A 20,385-nucleotide genomic window follows, 5' to 3' on the forward strand; every position below is an offset into this window, starting at 1 on the left:
GAGATCTCCTAATCTGTGAGTTGCAAGTATCCACGGGAGAAGCATGGTTTCTTGGGGTCACGTGGTCACTCACTGCTTCCCTTGGCAGGGGTTGGGGGTTCCCTTGGCTCCGTGTCGCTCCTGGGTAGGCCGTAGCCCCATCCTGCTTTTCTTCATTCTCCATGTGTGAAGTTGTTTCCCTAATCCATCTCAGTGTGAGAAGCTGAATATTTCAGTTGAAAGTGCTGTCTTTACTCATTCCTTTCATTCCTCTCCTTGAGCGCTGCAGACTTCAGCTGCTTCTAATCAGCCATCTTGGCCCCTATCTCACCTGTTTCTCTTGACTAGTTAAAAATTCTGGGCTATTTGACTTATTTGTCAATTACCAATTTGAGTGGTCCAAACATTCCTGAATATGACTTGTATCCCATGTATTAACTTTTATTACTTTGAAATTCAGTATTATACTAAAAATTGCAACTCCACTCAGGTTATTTTTATTGGTAATGATACATTACCTTAAAGATGTACCCTTGATTATAAAACTTTTGACATTAAAGATCTGATCCGATAGACACAATAAATAGCTTCTATAACAAAGAAGAAAAGTCACACAAAATTCTGTATCACTTAGTTACATAAAATGTTATTTTTTACATTAAAATAAAAGTAACATTAAAATGCATGCAAAACCTGGGAAGATACAAATGTCAAATATACTGGTTTAGTATCAATCATGAATAAGAAATTATACCACTACATAATAATGCCAAGACATTAGGAGAAAATAGAGGCCAATGATATACAAGATAAGTCATAAAAGAAAAAAATATAAACACCTAATGCTTATTTTTGGTCAACTAAGTAAATACATTTTAAAGTGATATATCAGTGTTGGTGAGTATTTGACAAAAAGGATCCTCTGTATTGTTCTGCAAGCCAGAAAATATTTTCAGGAAAATAACTAGACAATATGTCTTTGGACATTTGAAATCTCTTACAATACAGTATTTTGGTCCAAAAATCATAAGGTAAAAAGAGAAATAACCACTAGGATTTAAGTCCAAATATGTAATTTGCAACATTAATTACAATGTCAAAAATTGGGAAAAAATTAAACACATAGAAATATGTTGATAGCATTTAAAATGTCTGTGCTAACTTTTAATTGTATGAGGAGATATTATATAATATTAAACAAAACCTGTAGGATATAAAATCTATCAATCTATCAATCTAATTAAATATATGTAGTCATGTGTCACTTTAAAATGAGGATGCATTCTGAGAAATTCTGTGTGAGTTTCAACACTTTGTAAACACAAGAGTATACAAAGACAAACATAAATTGTGTAGCTTACTACACACCTAGGCTATATGGTAGAGCCTATTGCTCCTAGTGTACAAATCTGTATAGCATGTTACTGTACAGAATACTTTAGTCCACTGTGTAAAAAACTGGTAAGTATTTGCATGTCAAAAAATCCAATGGATACAATGAAAATACAGTATTAAATTTGATGTTACCACCATTACATATGAAGTCCATCATTGAAAGAAATGTCATCATGTGGTACATGACTGTTTGTGGAAAATATATGGAAGGAAATAGACCAAATTATTTTTAGAGGTGGAAATATTTTTACATTACATTTCACTTGTTTCTTCATAATATTCTCTACTTGTAATAAGGAACGTGTATTCATTGTGCTACCGGGGGAAAATAGCCCGAAATTATTTTTAAAACAAAACCCAATAGAGGAAAAGAAGGAAGAGGGGGGAGAGTAACCAGAAACAAAATATGTGTACTTCCATAAAACATGCACACAAAATATGCACACATGCACATGTGTGTGCACACATTAAAATATTGTTTAATATTATATAATATCTCCCCATACAATTAAAAGTTAGCACAGACATTTTAAATGCTATCAACATATTTCTGTGTGTTTAGTTTTTTCCCAATTTTTGACATTGTAATTAATGTTTCAAATTACATATTTGGACTTAAATTGCAGTTGAATTATATCTAAAGATGTTTATTTTTTCAAACTTTTCATTTTTTATCCCAAACGAAACATGTAGAGTAACCTTTTAAAATCAACTGTGTCTTATAGTGGTGTGACATTACTGTTTTCAAAGAAATAACTGACTATGTGACCTTACCAAAAAAAGTTTATTAGCTTTACACTGGAAAGCAGTTTACTGACTGACTGGAATTTACAACAGCCAGAGAGAAATATGCACTCAAATATCTACTGCCATTCTTTAATGCGGTTACCTAAATATTAGATGTATCTGCTTGCTGCTCAGTCTTCTAGTGTAAATATTTAAATAAAACTCAATGTGACCTTTTCACTAAGATAGTTCTGAATTTTCTTTCTTTCTCTTCCTCTTCCTCCTCTTTTCCCTCTCCTTTTCCTTGTTTCATTTTACACATATACACTGATTTACCATCACACATCAACATTTTATTTCATCACCATAAATGAAGAAAAGATGTTCTAGGAAGATAATAGAAAATGTAAGGTATGGGGGCATTAGCATACAAAGGGAGAAAGGAAGGAAAGAAGGAAGAGGGAGAGAGGGAAGGAAGGACAAGGGAGGGAGAGAGGGAAGGAAGGACAAGGGAGGGAGAGAGGGAAGGAAGGACAAGGAAGGAAGGAAGGAAGGAAGGGAGGGAGGGAGGCAAAGGAAAGGAAGAGAGGAAAGAAAGAGAGGAAGGAAGGAAGGAAGGAAGGAAGGAAGGAAGGAAGGAGGAAAGGAAAAGAAAGGAAAGGAAAGGGGAAAGGAAAGGGGAAAGGACAAAGGAAAGGAAAGGAAAGGAAGAATTTAATGTGACAGTCAATTTGTTTATCTCTTATTTCCATTATGTTATTTATTCTGAAATCCTATTATATTTTTATAGTGATTAATTTTGCCTCACCATAAAAAGCAATACGTGTTAGACAACATAGATGAAACAAAATATGTAAACTGTATCCAGGGGCGACCTTAATAAACATGTTGGATTCTAACAATCTTTTACTTGTATTTATAGTTGTGTTGCTATGGAGATCTTATTTCAAAACGAAATACTACATATATAATTCTTAATGTTATCATTTTAATTAAAAGATAAGAAGTAAATTTTCTATGCCATTAACAATCACATAGTGTTCTCTTTACAACAATGGCTTTTGGAGTCAACAAAAATTAAAAATGGTCACGCTGTGTGGTCTTAATAATAATTATAACAGTAATAAAAGATTAACAGGTAACAGTTATGTTCACTATATGCCAGAAAGTGTATTAAATTCTTTGCCTATAGTAACTCATTTAATCCTCAAGCAACCTTACAAAGCAGGTACTATTATCTTCCCTATTGTATATATGAGAAAATGGAGACCAAGCATTCTCAACTTGCCCTGGACCCCAAGCTAACAGTGGAGCCAGCATCAGAACCCAGCAGACTTGTGTAAAAGCCCACGTGGCACTGACTTTATAACAAACCTACCAAAATTTAGCAGAATTCATTGCACAGTCATAAAACACTCATTTTCCCCCTTTTTAAAAAAGTACGTTTTTTCCATCTTTAATAACTTGTATGTACTTTGAACATAAAGTATTTTTAAGTGTCATTACTTACTGGTATCCCAGGTTAACTCAAATGGATAGAGCTTTGATGCAATGTCAGCCTCTAGGGGCAGTAAATGAAAGACCTTCTGCTTCACAGTGTTGGCCAGAGTGTCATTGCGTTGTTTCTTTTTCACTCCTGTGTACGCAGGAAGCAACCAGCTTGGCCCCATATATGGCCACACATCAGTGATGACCGGAAGTTTGCTGGATGACCACCACTGGCACTCCGTGGTCATTGAGCGCCAGGGGCGGAGCATTAACCTCACGCTGGACAGGAGCATGCAGCACTTCCGCACCAACGGAGAGTTTGACTACCTGGACTTGGACTACGAGGTACACATGATGACGTAGAAATTGTGATAAAACGTCGGGCAACTGCGTCACTCTCCTACTGTACTGTATTATTGTTAACTATATTACGACTTACACCATTTTTATTTTCTTCTCTAAACAAAAAGACACTGACAATTTTAAAAACCGAATTAATTTGTTTCATTTTATTTCTAAATTTATAATCATGAATACTCAAAATATTATACAAATCTTAGTACTAAAGTAATAATTTGAAGAGAGGGACTGTGCTATCTAGGTCATTTAATAAATTCAGAATAAATTTAATTTGTAATCCTTTCATTTATAGTTAATCATGTTATCAATTCTTGAGAATGTGAAGTACATTATATACAGAGGGTTGTCTAATATTTATTATAAAGTATTGAATAAGAAATCCTAGTTTCTGGTTTATATTAAGTCATTTAGAAACACATGACTGTAGATGGGTCTTTTGTCAAGCTCTGTTTTCTCAGAGTCAATATCACAAAGCAATAAAATAAAATATAGACTATTTTAAAACGATTGTCTATGAACAAAAAGACATATATTATCTTCTCAATAATTAGAGATTAAAAATAATCATTGATCATGTTTATATAAATAAAAATATATTCCCATAGCTTAAGAGTAGGTATATCATATTTTTAAATTATTTGGAGAGCAATTCAACCTTAAAATATCCATTAAAACTGTTAATCATATATGTAGGTGAGCTCTTTAAGATGTTTGTCGGCCGGGCACGGTGGCTCATGCCTGTAATCTCATCACTTTGGGAGGCTGATGCGGGTGGATCACAGGGTCAGGAGTTCGAGACCAGCCTGACCAACGTGGTGAAACTCCGTCTCTACTAAAAATACAAAAATTAGCCAGGTGTGGTGGCACGCGCCTGTAATCCCAGCTACTCAGGAGGCTGAGGCAGGAGAATTGCTTGAACCCGGGAAGTGGAGGTGGCACTGAGCCAAGATGTGCCCCTGCACTCCAGCCTGGGCAACAGAGTGAAACTCCGCCTCAAAAAAAAAAAAAAAAGAAAAAAGAAAAAAGAAAAGAAAAAAGAAAAAAAGATGTTTGTCACAGTATTATACATCCTAGGAGAAAAGGATAACACTAGACATACAAAAGCAGCAGAATGGTAAAATAAAAGGGATGCAATGCTATTACTTAGCTGGAAGTTTCCACACTTTCTTAGTTCACATAGCCCTTAGTGTCTTTGAACTTTTTTCCTCAGCAGTCCTGAGCCGTTAGGTCCAAACAACTTAACAGTTTACGTCCTGAGACTTTGGTAGCCATTTCGAGAAATAAACATAAAATAAAAGTGAAAGTAGATTTTTATTTCATTCTTAAACAACAGCAATTATTACTAATGGGATGAATGCTATGTATGTTTATCAGAGTGGGGATCAGATTTGCCACTGGCATCCTAATTTTCTGTTCCACTTTTAACTTACATGATACTCTGTCTAAATCAGAGTAATGACCAAATCCAAAAAGCACATAATTAAAAGGAATGGCACATTATCTAATACTGGAACAGTAAACTACTTTAAGCTAGAGTTTCACACAATGTCCAAAAGGTGTCAAATATTGTTGTGTTTTCTTTAAAAATTTCAAACATACTATGGCACCCCTATTAGTTTTATGCACCATCTTCATGTTCCTTGGCCCCCAGTTTTGAAATTGGGGGTGTATTCATGTATATATGTGTGTATTATGTATATTTATGTATAATTTTTTAATGATATGGAATATGCGGCTGGGCGCGGTGGCTCAAGCCTGTAATCCCAGCACTTTGGGAGGCCGAGACGGGCGGATCACGAGGTCAGGAAATCGAGACCATCCTGGCTGACATGGTGAAACCCCGTCTCTACTAAAAAAGTACAAAAAACTAGCCGAGCGAGGTGGCGAGCGCCTGTGGTCCCATCTCCTCAGGAGGCTGAGGCAGGAGAACGGCGTGAACCCGAGAGGTGGAGCTTGCAGTGAGCTGAGATCCGGCCACTGCACTCCAGCCTGGGCGACAGAGCGAGACTCCATCTCAAAAAAAAAAAAAAAAAGAATATGGAATATGCTTATCATAAAATAAATGGAAAACACAGGATTGATAGCTGTGTTTTCTATTTTCTTTATGTTTAAATAGTTTCTATTTTTTTGCAATATGAATATATGATATATATTCCTAAATAAAAAATTAAGAATAGAATATGCTATATAAACACTGATGGAGACTTTATTAACATTAAATGAATTTAAGGTTATTGGAAAATATTGTATCCCTCCCCCCAAAAAAATCTCTTAAAAGCAAACTGATTGTTAAAAGAAAATGTATGTGAAAATCCCAGAAATTTCTATCTTCTCTAAGTTAGTATGTATCTTGGATCATGTGACTTATCTCCCAATGTATGAGAGATCTTAAAGATGATTCATCTTAAAGATTCATCCTCTGTTAATAAACTTTGAAGTACCATAGAAGAGGTGAAAATTCTGAAACATTTGGAATGAGGAAATATAATTCTAATTTTCAAAAAATGAAATTAAAAATTTGGGGTCATAAACCTTGTTGAGTGTGTGATGAAGTCTATGAATATTCATGCACACATAACACTTTCTATATTCGATCAGCAGTTTCATGGACACCTTGAAGCCCATCTATATACACTGCCATGTTTGAGAGCTGCAGAGATAGACTAAAATACCCAGGATTTACTTATTAGACAAAATCACTAGTAAGAAATTTAAATTAACTGACAAAGAATCAGGGTAGACTTAACATTTCTGGCTACTGTCAGATTACTGTCCCCTTAGAGACCGCAATTATTGGCATGAAATGTAATAAAAGTGGCTGTGCCTACCTTTATATTGCTATACTTTTCTCTTAATGGGAAGGGACTCCCTTTGCTTATTTGTTTAGAAAAAACCTCAGGGACTGGGCCAGGCACAGTGGCTCACGCCTGTAATCCCAGCACTTTGGGAGGCTGAGGCGGGTGGATCACCTGTGGTCAGGAGTTCAAGACCAGCCTGGCCAATGTGATGAAACCCCCATCTCTACTAAAAATACAAAAATTAGCCGGGCATGGTGGCGGGCGCCTGTAATCCCAGCTACTTGGGAGGCTGAGGCAGGAGAATCGCTTGAACCCAGGAGGCGGAGGTTTCAGTGAGACAAAATCATGCCATTGCATTCCAGCTTCGGCAACACGAGCGAAACTCCATCTTAAAAACAAAACAAAACAAAACGAAAAACAGACAAACAACAACAAAAAAACACCTCAGGGACTATATTAGAGTAGAGTCAGTCTCTAGTTTTGTTGCACTTATCTCCTTGATATATCCACACACTAACTACACTCAAACCTCATAGACTGCATGAAAATTAGCTTCAAAGTTAAAATAATACAAATTATATAATGTTCATTACTGAACTATTTAAAGGCTTTGGCCTAAAGGAAGACAAAGGTGGTCTTGTTATCTTCACAAAACCTGACGACTCAATGTCCTGCTTCCCCCAAATTATACTGCCTTTATTCTTCCAGAGTACACTAACGACAAAGGCATTGAGGCCCAAAGGTAGGGGTGTGCTGGTGGATGCTTAACAACCAGTTCTTTCCAGGGAGGAACGGTCAGAGGAATGCCCTGATATATAGCAGTTGTTAATTTGCATGGGGCAAATTTCCCACCATGGTTGATTTCATGCTACCATATATGGAACTGAGCCGGGAATTGGGAAGAGGTGCCAAACAGCACACAATTATATGATATTTCCATCATATAGTTGCAATAAATGTAAATGACCTCAAGAACTTATATGAAAGTAAAGTGTAGAGATAAATTCTGAATCGTTATGAATGTTGTGTTTCATGTAATTTATTTAATTTATAGCTCATGTAGTGGAAGTTTTAATGATAGCTCTGCTTAACAGTTGGTTCTTGTGAACCAGTCTGAGGCGGATTCAGCACAGCACTGCTAGCGTAAGTTAAATATATTTACCACAATTCCTGGAGATGAACATCATGAAAGAAGTGATGGAATACAAGTTCACTCCTTCGATGTAACTCTATGTGGATTTTTTTTTTTTTTTTTGAGATGAAGTCTCACTCTATCACCAGGCTGGAGTGTCATGGCGTGATCCAGGTTCACTGCAACCTCCGCCTCCTGGGTTCAAGTCATTCTTCTGGCTCAGCCTCCCGAGTAGCTGGGACTACAGGTGCCCGCCACCTGCGCCTGGCTGATATTTTGTATTTTTAGTAGAGACGGGGTTTCACCGTGGTAGCCAGGATGGTCTCAATCTCCTGACCTCGTGATCCGCCTGCCTCGGCCTCCCAAAGTGCTGGGATTACAGGCGTGAGCCACTGCGCCTGGCCCTAATTTTTGTATTTTTAGTGGAGACGGGGTTTCACTATGTTGGACAGGATGGTCTCAATCTCTTGGCCCGGTGATCTGCCCACCTCGGCCTCCCAAAATGCTGGGATTAGAGGCTTAAGTCACCGCGCCCAGCCTATGTGGACGTTTTTTGTGACCTAGTCCTAAGAGTTTGTCTCATCCCCTCCTCTTGTAGCTGTGTACACTGCAGAAGTGAGCCAGTCGTCACCTGCAATCAGTCTGCTAGCTACAGGGTGGCCCGAGACTGGTGTGGTGGTACACAGGTACACTTCACTTCATTTTTCCTCAGCAGAGCCAATAAAAAACAAAGGGCAGAGCAGCAAAATGGTGTTTGACCTAGATTCTCTCTGTTCTTCAGAGCACACCCACTGTGGATATTATGCCGTTATCTTTCGCAATACAGCTCTGCTAGGGAAGTAGAGGAATGAGTCTCTCTTGACCATTGCAGAACCACAGACTGGCCAGGAAGAAAATCAATCAGAGGAGAAGCCCGAGTTGGAATCTGTTTCTGCCCTTTAATGGTTGTGTGACAGTGGACAATTCATATTCCCCTTTGATGAAATGAATTTAATCGCATTCTTCACATAGGGTTATGTGAGGAGGCAACAGGAAGTAATGGAAAAAAATATATGTGAGTTAAGATTACATAGGCTACGTTTAATGGATGCACATTTATTCTGCTTTATGTAAAAGAATACTGGAGGCAGATGGCTCTAGGTTCAAATGGCCCCTCCACAATCTTCAAGATCACAGTCCTTTTTCATCCTGCTCTTCCTCTATCCCTGTTGCAAATCACTCCAAGACCACTGCTAACATTTCACTTTGCACTTCAGCTAGCAAGAAGGAAGAGAAGCAAGACTGTGCCCTCCCCTTTTTTTTTTTTTTTTTTTTTTTTTTTGAGACGGAGTCTCGCTCTGTCGCCCAGGCTGGAGTGCAGTGCCCGGATCTCAGCTCACTGCAAGCTCCGCCTCCCGGGTTTACGCCATTCTCCTGCCTCAGCCTCCCAAGTAGCTGGGACTACAGGCGCCCGCCACCTCGCCCGGCTAGTTTTTTGTATTTTTAGTAGAGACGGGGTTTCACCGTGTTAGCCAAGATGGTCTTGAACTCCTGACCTCGTGATCCGCCCGTCTCGGCCTCCCAAAGTGGTGGGATTACAGGCGTGAGCCACCGCGCCCGGCTGCCCTCCCCCTCTTAATGACAGTTCTTAAAATCACATACAGCCCTTCCACTAAAATATCATGAGACCAAAATTGGCTTCAAATAAGTTGATAATTTATTATACTGACTGGGAGCAATGTGCCCAGCTGAAAAGCATTGTTTTTTCCCTAATGAGGGTGGGAAGAAAGGATCCGTAGAGGTATCTGATAGTCCCTGCCACACTTTGTGAACACTTGAAAGCTAACAAAATAGTTAATGCAGTTATTTCTTTAGAGGCAAGGTTAGTGAGTGGCAAGAGCATTGATAACTGTATCATATGAGCCACAGGAATAATTGAATATTAATCGGACAACTGCAACAAAATTTGTTACTATCAGCTTCATTAAAATGTCAGAAAATACTCTGTGGTCCAACCAGTTTACTTCACCAATGAGAATTTTTTTTGTATTTTTGTTTGTTTGTTTTGAGACGGAGTCTCTCTGTATGCCCAGGCTGGAGTGCAATGGCAGGATCTCAGCTCACGACAATCTCCGCCTCCCAGGTTCAAGCTATTCTCCTGTCTCAGCCTCTCAAGTAGCTAGGGTTACAGGCACGTGCCACCAAGCCCAGCTACTTTTGTATTTTTAGTAGAGATGGGGTTTCTCCATGTTGATCAGGCTGGTCTCGAACTCCTGATCTCAGGTGATCCACCCGCCTCGGCCTCCCAAAGTGCTGGGATTACAGGCGTGAGCCGCCGTGCCCGGCCCACCAGTGAGAATCTATAACTAGAAAGAATAAATGACAACCTAATATCCTATCATTAATTACCTTAGGAATTGGGGTCGGAACTTACTACTTGTTAGGATCTTTTAACTTGAGCCTGCATTCCTTTTCCAGAGCACCTTGATGAGTTGGACTGGTGCCTAGAGTTGCTGAAAGCAGAGAAACTGTAAGGATAATTTGAATCCCCTGAAGAAAGTGAAAGGTTCAAATTAAAGAAATATGCACACAGAGGAATATGTGTTTAATAATATTATACACTGATGATATTATTACTGTCAGTTGGGGAAAAATTGATGAAAAAGATTGTAAACAGAAGACATAGTACTCCATTTTAGTATCAAAAATGATTGCCTTTGGTGCTAGGTACACTTAGGTGGTACCTAATATGTTCATTTCAGTGCAAGTTGAAAACATTTCCCCAATAATTCTACTTTCGATTACTCTCTATTTCTTCTTTGTAGTTTTCTGATTCTTTGGGATACATTTTTTCTCAATTTTCCTTTTACCTTCTTATACGTGAACTCTGTGGCAAATAATACATATTCAGCTAACCATTAATAATAATTTATTTTAAATGAGGCCTTTGTTTATTTTTACCATCACGTCATAAACCATAATTTGTGTTTCCCCCTCTAAAACTAATTCAGCATTTAAGATGCCATAACACTAAATAATAGAACCTAATTTGTTTATGGACCCTTCCAGAACACAGACTCTTTGACTGATGCTTTGAATGCGAAGTCCCAATTTTTAAAAATGTCTTCACTTCATTGTTTCATTTTCATTGCTTTCATTTCACCCCATCAAACGTGCTCTGGAAAAGCACCACAGGCTCAAGTTAACAGATTCCTAACAATTTAGTGAGTTCTAACCCCAATCCCTAATGTAACCAATGATAGGATGTTAGGCTGTCATTGATTCTTTATAGTTGTATATTCTCATTGAAAATGAAGTGGTTGGACCACAGAATATTTTCCGGCATTTTAATGAAGCTGATAATAAAAAAAAAATAGATAATGGTAATTCTGTATGATAATTTAAAAGATATGTATTACAAGTATCGTATATCTTGATATTATAATTATATTTAGCAGTTGGCTTCATTTACTACTAACTTACTATTCATAGTGAATATCATCCTTCACCATGCAAATACTAAATGCAATTTTGTGTCATGTAGATTTAATGCTATAATATGTATTGATCAAAAATATGTAAGAAATAGATATTTTCTTTCTATAAGCAGTAGCAGACAGAGGAACACAGTAAGTAGTACTGTCTTATTTCTTAGGATTTAAAAGACCTATAATATCTTTAAGCCCACACTGTTCACCTTTGAGTTCCCAAATCCTAAGTGGTCCCTAATCAATATTGTAATGATGTTTTTTGAACTATTTTCTACATCCAAAATAAATCTAATGAATTTTTGACAATAATGATCATTAGACTACAAGTCTGCATAGGGTAAATACAATATCCCTTGCTTTGGGCTGCAGTTTTATCAGCTTATTAAATCAGTGCTGATTATCTCATGCTTACTGGAGGCATTTATTGATAGTATGTCTTTGAATGATAAACATAAAAATATATTTCTAATATTATTTGATAAAAGAAGTTTGCTGAATAAAAAATCTTTTAAATATTCTCAAGAAAAGTTATAAAATGCCTCTGGGGCAGCAAAATTGCAAAGGATCATTACTATTTTTTTGTTCAAATTATAATCTAATTATTAGAATGAATGACTCCATTAGACACTTCATCAACAACGTAATTTAATATGCCATGGATTTTGGAGGCAGAATGCTATAATATTTGTATATTTTGATTGGGGTATAGCTACTTGACCTTGACTGTATTCATAGTTTTGTCTAGTTTATCACAACACAATGTGGATGTTTACATTTAATTTCTTTTTCTCAAAGATAACCTTTGGAGGCATCCCTTTTTCTGGCAAGCCCAGTTCCAGCGGTAGAAAGAATTTCAAAGGCTGCATGGAAAGCATCAACTACAACGGCATCAACATTACTGATCTTGCCAGAAGGAAGAAATTAGAGCCCTCAAATGTGGTAAGAATTTTCATCCTCAAAATATTGGTCTATAAAAAATCAAGTAACTTTTTTTGTTTTTTGGAGTATTGAACAACAACAAAATCATGACATTTTTCATCATATTTATGTTGGGCACAATGATGTAAAACAAACATTGGAGTTTTCAGAAATAGTGTAGATACTTGCTATTCTTTGAGAATAGAAAATGGGAGGAGCCCTTAGTAGGTGGTAGGTTTTATTCCCATGGAGCACAGAACGTTAGACTCAATATTTCTGGATGACTTGTGGCAGGAGAACAGATACACTTCAGCACATGCTTCATCCCAGCAGTTAGCAGCCCTTAAACCGGCAGCATCATGTTTTCAAATATCTCATCACATATGCTCTAAGTTACTTGCTTATGGTTTAATTTAATATTTTTAAAGTTTTTTAATCAGGGACTTTATTATATTTACTCCTGTGCTTCCAAAGATGATTTGTTCGAATATGTAAATAAATACTTTTTTTAACAAATCTCTAACCAGACTACATATTATACAATTAAATAAAGCTTGATTTCCACTGCATAGCAAAAGTTGTGCCACAGAAGTTCACTGTGATTTTTGTCTGCCTCTTATGTGAGTTGGTGCCAGGTTTCATTAGATTTTGGAAGGAGAGCAAAAGTCAAAGAAAGCCCCAGCACACCTGCCTCCGAACGACACTACTCAACATCCCTAAAAGATACTTAGTTTACAATTTTAGTATGAGAGTTCCCTATGGCTCTGCAAGACCAGGAGCTGCTTTAGCCCAGAGAGCCTATTTGGGAGAGCCTAGAATTCCAGAGACCCATACAATAAGAAGATATTATGCACTAGAAGTAGAATAATGTCATGAGTGTTTGCACTCCACTCTAAAAGAGCTCTGATGGTCTCATTGCCTCAGATTTGAGCCTAGGGTTTCATCAAATGACTTGACAAGTGAAAATCCCTGAACAAATAAACAGTTTGGGTTGGATATGAGAAAGTTTAAAACAATAACTTAAGGCAAATGATTATTTAATAAATAATTTCCTTAAAGTAATCATAAATTTATACTAGAAATTAAAACTTGAACTTTGATTAAATTTTCTCATAAAGTATATTGACTACATGGAAAAATGATAATAGCTCCATTTATAGGCAACAGGTAGTGTGCTAGGCAAGTTACATTTTACATTTAGGATGATCTGAGAACAATACTACAAGAAGGATACAAACATTTTGTAGATGAAAACATTGAGGTTTAACATGGAAAAAGGCCGGGCGCGGTGGCTCAAGCCTGTAATCCCAGCACTTTGGGAGGCCGAGACGGGTGGATCACGAGGTCAGGAGATCGAGACCATCCTGGCTAACACAGTGAAACCCCGTCTCTACTAAAAAATACAAAAAAACTAGCCGGGCGAGGTGGCGGGCGCCTGTAGTCCCAGCTACTCGGGAGGCTGAGGCAGGAGAATGGCCTGAACCCGGGAGGCGGAGCTTGCAGTGAGCTGAGATCCGGCCACTGCACTCCAGCAAGAGGGACAGAGTGAGACTCCGTCTCAAAACAAACAAACAAACAAACAAACAAAAAAACCATGGGAAAAAACCTCATTTTATGAGAAAAATAGCTTTTATTTTATTTTATGAGTAGGAGATATAAATTACAGATTTATAGCCGGGCATGGTGGGTTGCTCCTGTAATCCCAACACTTTGGGAAGCCAAGGCAGGAGGATCACTGGAGTCCGGGAGTTTGAGACCAGCCTGGGCAACATAGTGAGACCATGTCTCTACAACAAGTTAAGAAAATTAAAATTCAAAAAATAAATTAAATTGAATTAAAAATTAGCTGGGCATGGTGGTGCATGCATGTGGCCCCAGCTACTTGAGAAGCTGAGGTAGGAGGATCACTTGAGCCCAGAACTTTTAGGCTGCAGTGAGCCATGATTGAACTACTACACTCCAGCCTGGGCAACAGACTGAGACTCTGTCCCCCCAAAAATAAAAGAATAAAAAAAGATTATGAATTCACAATATGTGAGTTTGATTATGCTCTATAATTACATTTTATTTTAACAATACAGAAAATCTTAGATGGGATAGAGACGAATAGGACATTTTGCAAGCAACCCTACAAAGGCAAGTGTTTATATAAGAAATTTACTTTCAAAGATGTTGGGTGCTGATATTTCAATGAAACTGACTCAGCGCTCATTCTACCTCCTCTTCTCCCAAGCACACTCATTCCCTCATTATGCACTGACTCCAGAGTCAGCACCATTACTCTGGCAGGATCTTTAATTTTGCTAGGGAGACAATCCCCTCAAAAGAAGTATGTGGTCAGTTATAAAATCTCAGTTATTATGCATAGGCAGTTCTTTTCATCAGTAAAAGCAAGCATTTAAAAATAATCATCTGTGAACGTACAGAGCAAATTTAATTTGAATATTAATTCAGAGAGACAGCCTGCCTTAGATTTAATGGTTAATGTGCTAAAATGGAAGACATCAGCATCTGGTGTATATATATATATGAGGTGTTGTTAAAAAAAATACATATATATATATATATGGGGGGGGAGAGAGAGAGAGAGAGAGAGAGACAATGAAAATATCATCCAATTACATTCCTTAAAATATTATGATAGGATAAAAGAAGTTAGAAGCAAATACAGATTTTTAGATCTGTAAAGGGAATGTAGTTAGGCACTGAAATATAAAATTTAGTGTAACTGAATGATAAAGCTTTTTTTGTTTTTTGTTTGTTTGTTTGTTTATACCAAGAAGGAGGTTATAGAAGAGAAGGGGAAAGCCTGAATTATTGCAAGATTTGTTTCCATTTAGCCGATTTATACTGCTAGTTCCACAGGAATTAATGCATTGTAATATAAGCACATTTCATGGGAATTTAAATGGAATTTTGAGTTGGATAATAAAATAATCTCCAATAACCACAATTACATTAATGCTGAAAACTTAATATCTATCTATGTATATATGTACATACAAGGTATATAGATAACAATCCAAAAATATTTTCCCTAAAATATCAGTTTCATAAATTACAAACATATGACCATAGTCCCCACTGAGACCAGAGTACTATGTTAATTAATGTCAGCATTTACCGCCCAGAATAGGGCATAGCATCTCTCTACCTGACTTGTTTGGCCAGCAGCAGCTTTGCTATCTTCAGAAAGTCTCGTGATTCACACTCACACCCACAACACATATACACACTTTACAACTCATCGTCAGCCTATCACAGCAAGCTGTCTGGCTGTCAATCCCATGGTGGAAGCTGCTTGTTATAGACAGCCAACTGCTGCTCAATAGTAGGTCTTACACTCCAAGTAGATCCATGGTGGTGCATCCAGTCACTGAATCTATGCACTGCTGCTGCATGTGAATTTCACTTAGGCTCGGGCTGTGCTTCAAAACTTGTAGAACTATACCTTCATCAATGGTCTTACATGGATGTTTATTTCATTCTGTGTTTTCCTCAGAGCCTGTCTTTCTATTTTACAGGGAAATTTGAGCTTCTCTTGTGTGGAACCCTATACAGTGCCTGTCTTTTTCAATGCTACAAGTTACCTGGAGGTACCCGGACGGCTTAACCAGGACCTGTTCTCAGTCAGTTTCCAGTTTAGGACATGGAACCCCAACGGTCTCCTGGTCTTCAGTCACTTTGCGGATAATTTGGGCAATGTGGAGATTGACCTCACTGAAAGCAAAGTGGGTGTTCACATCAACATCACACAGACCAAGATGAGTCAAATCGATATTTCCTCAGGTCAGTGAAGCCTATTTGACATTTGTTCCTGAAACTTCGATTGCCATTTCCAAAGCTAATGTGGAGTTTGATTTGGTTTTGCTGGTGTTACATTCTCAGGATTAGGTTCTAATTCAGGTCTTCAAGGAACTTACTTGGTTGCAGTGTGTGCTGATTGAATAAGAAAATTCAACTTTCCAAGTTGAATTGGAAAGTTGCTGAGAGAGCAAGGCATAGGTGAAGGAGAAAGTTGGTTGAGATTGGAAAAGCAAAATCTATTCCTTACCAATGCTAGTTTATTTTAATAGAGAAATTGCTGTTCTTTTAAGTGAATAATTTATATTCGAAAACAGAGAATGTTTATTTTAAAAACACGATGGTATCTGGTATATTTTCTCTTTATGAACATTCATGTACCTTTTACTATTAGTAACAGGATTATACAAATTTTAACTTTATGGAATATTACACTGCTGGAATCAGAACTTCAAAATGATCTTGCTAAAATTATGCGAATGGTTGGAAAAGAAAATAAAAGCGAATATGAGGTAGAATGACAAGATTTGTGTATCAACTGATGGAAGACTGGCTTAGCCAAAAATAGGGTAATTTTAAATTTGGCTTTGTAGTGATATGACAAGTGGAAGCTTAGGTAATATTCTTGTTATTTGAGTAGACTTCACAACCTTGGAATGTTCTTTGATAAATACAGTACAAAGAAAGGTGATATTGTAAATTGAGATGTTATAAACAAAGAAAAATTAGTCTCAATATTGGACTGATAAATAGTAACTGTTTTCATCTATTTTTCTTGGGATAGTCTTTGCAACAGTCATACTACGTATATATGTGTGTGTGTGTGTGTGTGTGTGTGTGTATGTGTATGGATATATATATATATATATATATATATAGTGAAGAACTACTTAGAAATGGGAGATATGGAGAAAACTAACATTTACTGAACACTTAGTACAGATGTAACAGATACTGAAAGGAGTCATGACAGAGAGCTTAATTGGGTGACCATGGACTCTGATTTCTGAATATGCCATATACACTCATGGCACCCCATGCATATCCCTGACACAGTTTCGAACACACTATGATTTTTGTCCCTCTCATTTCCCCTCTAGACTCCATGCTCCTTTTTCTTCTGTCTCTAGCCTATAGAATACTACCTGTAAGAAGTGCGCTCCCATATTTGTTGAGTTCAATACTCTGACCCCTTTGAACTAACAGAATATCCCCTGATAGAGAACACATATTTTCTTGTAAAATAGGCTTTATGTTTGTGTATGGCCTGAATGTATGATCTATTGCTGGAAAGGATTCGAGGAAGCCACAAGGAACTGTTATGTCAGAGATGCGCCTAAATTAGTGAACTCAAAAGCTATTGGGAAATACCTAGATATTCACTTTCTCCATTTCTGCTTATTAGTTTTGCTTTTTCCTTGAATGTCTAGTCATATTTTATCACTGCATTCTTTTACAAGTATACCTAGGGAGATTTACAGCAAATCGAAAATATCTGGAGAGACCAGAAAAACAGAAAAAACAAAAACAAAAGCAAATGTTTGCCACAGTTGAAAAACTCCCACATTATATTGTTATGATTAGTGATTATTTTCTGATGACTAAACATAAAAATATTAGTATGAAGGCCTCTCTCCTTGCAGTCTCTAAGCAGACCCAATTTGTTGGTAGGTTTCCATGTAACAGGAGCCAATATATTTGAAAGAATAAGATACTAACCCTAGTGGTCAATAAACATGTATTAATTTGATTTGGTATAATTTAGTACTCCAGGATGCTCTCACCTAATTTAAGCGGTGTTTATTTTGAAAATTAAAGATAGAATGAACAAGGGAATCCAATACATGACAATTAATTCACCTTAATAGATTTGCTTAAAGATGATAAAAATGGACTGAAGTTTTTTTTGTCAATTTAGCCAAGAATCTGTGCAAATTAATTGAAAATGATATGAAATCTAAAGATTTCCATAGTATTGTATAATCCAGTACAAATACCTTACTGCTTCAAGCATTTTATATATATACACACATACACACACACACATACACACACAAAAACATACCTGCACAGTGGAAACTAAGTGCTCAATTTGAGAAAGATTAGTTGAGGAAAAAAAGAAAATTCAACCATTTTAAAAAGTTATATTTTATATTCATTCATTCAATCTACAAGTACATATGGAAACCATAGGAGATAATTTCCTCTGTCTTTTAATGTATTTTATCAAATTCAATTAAATGTCTAAATAATTCAGTAAAGTGGCAACACTGAGAAAACAGTTAACTCAAGATTCTAATGTTTGCTTTAACAAAGGGAAATGTATCTGTATCACAGCTACTCTACTCTTATCAGCATGAGCATTGAAGAATGTCAGTCCATTTCTCCTTTGGTTAAATATTTTGATTGAAAGAATTTAGAAAATGCAGAAAATCTAGAAAAGAAAAATAACCAGTGATAAGATTTTGGTGTACACACATAAAGTAGTGCACTGAGAAGGTAATATAGAGACTCTCAGATACTGGTAATATATACTGGTAACTTGGTTTTTATTTAGTAAGTTCCATGGTCCAGGATGAACGTAACCCAGTTGGATCAAAAACCTTTTTTCCCATCTTGGTCAACACTGTTCTTTGGGAATTAATTTAAAATATTAAATACATCTTCCAAGTAAAAGAATGTTTAATATGTTGTTCACCCTGTCTTTGCATCTTTCTTTCCAACTTGTGATTACTGTCTTCAAGAGTCTCATTAGTAATCAACAGTAGACTTGAATTACAAAATTCAGTTAAACTCAATAGTCTTGGATTTATGGAGTGGGTTATCTTACCATAAAAATATTTTCCAAGTTGCAACATCAGCTTTTTCTGATGGATAGCCAAAAACAAACAAACAAACAAACAACAACAACAACAAAAAACCCTACCTACATTTTGAAATAAGTTTTTATTTCAAAAATGCCTTGATTTTATCCCACTATATCACTTTCTTTAGGACAGCAGTTACTGATTTATGAGTAGTACATATTTATGCATTACTTTTAACTAGGTATAAATAATAAAAGAAAATTAAACATGTGCAAAAAGGTTCTAATGAATAATAGCTGTTCATTCTGGGCATAATTTTCATTTTAACTTAAAATTCAAAACCCTGGGGAAGGTGGACCTAGAACCATGTTTTTCAAATAATTTTGATCAAAGTACAGTAAGAAAATATTTTATGTCGTACTCAAAATCTCCTGACACAAAGTTCAGTGAAATAAAACTTACCTTGCTATTTTAGATACACTATGATAATTGTGATATTTTCTCTTCTCTCGCTTTTTTCTTAAAAAAAAAAAAAGATCATGACCCACTGTAATAATTTCGTGTCCTAAATACAGTTTGGAAAACACTGACCTGACCTACATTCTTTTTCTTATTTGAAGTGTTGGAATTTTTTAAAGTTTTAGTTGCCTGGAAGTATTAGCTCCATCACTCTATATTGGAAAACTAAGTTTGTCTTATGGGAACAGTATTATAATATTATAAAGGTAGTAAAAAGAAGCATTCATGTACATTACTATTTGAATTATAGCAAAAGAAAACAAACAAACAAACAAAAAAAACCTACCTACCTTTTGAAGTAAGTTTTTATTTCAAAATGACTCAATTTTATGCCACTAAATACAAACAGATATTTAGAACAATACTCAGTTGTCGCATGCCAATATTAACAAGGTAATACCATGTGATTCGGCATTGATTATAGTGGTGAGAAAGTGATTTATCTTAATATTCTCTCTCACTTATTGGAAAAAGGTTAACTTCTCTCCATGTATAAACAAAGCCTTTCCAAAAAGTGATTCAGAATATGTCCTGTCCTAAGTTATCTGTTTTCTTATACTCAAGTACTGGAACCTCCTTGTTCTGTTAATGTAGGTATTGCTTCAATTTTCAAATGGTTGTTCAGTGTCCACACTGTCTCAGAAATATGTAATCAGAAAAGATCATCTGTGTTTGTATTTTCATCTCCAAAGGAAATCTCTTGTGAGTTGTTTTATTTACTTTGCTTGTTAGTAAAATTTCCTTTGTAAATCGTTGTGTTCCATTGGGTGTGTCACGGGAGGAGTGGGAGTTTTCTTGGTTCAGTGTGTGGCTGGGAGCATGCTGGGAAATAGTTCCCAGTTCAATCTGGGCAAATATATTTGGGAACAGTCCTAGTAGTGTCTATTCTAAGCAATTAAAATATCTCTGCTCTTAACTTTATGAACATTTGGAAATGTAGCCAGCATATTAATATTTCTTTAAAAAATTAATTTATACCATTTTCCAAA

At 36.4% G+C, this 20,385-nt stretch overlaps 1 protein-coding gene across 1 annotated transcript in view; it reads left to right on the top strand.

Annotated features, from left to right (window-relative positions):
- CNTNAP2 (contactin associated protein 2) overlaps positions 1–20,385 on the top strand; it is a 2,249,322-nt gene that overhangs the window by 957,324 nt on the left and 1,271,613 nt on the right. Inside the window, exons 6-8 of the mRNA XM_001094652.5 lie at positions 3,749–3,933; positions 12,144–12,287; positions 15,791–16,055. Coding sequence (XP_001094652.1) covers positions 3,749–3,933; positions 12,144–12,287; positions 15,791–16,055 — 594 coding nt within the window. The remainder of the gene's footprint in view (positions 1–3,748; positions 3,934–12,143; positions 12,288–15,790; positions 16,056–20,385) is intronic.

The sequence above is a fragment of the Macaca mulatta genome, chromosome 3 (assembly GCF_049350105.2).
Source record: "Macaca mulatta isolate MMU2019108-1 chromosome 3, T2T-MMU8v2.0, whole genome shotgun sequence".
NCBI classification, from domain to species: Eukaryota; Metazoa; Chordata; class Mammalia; order Primates; family Cercopithecidae; genus Macaca; species Macaca mulatta.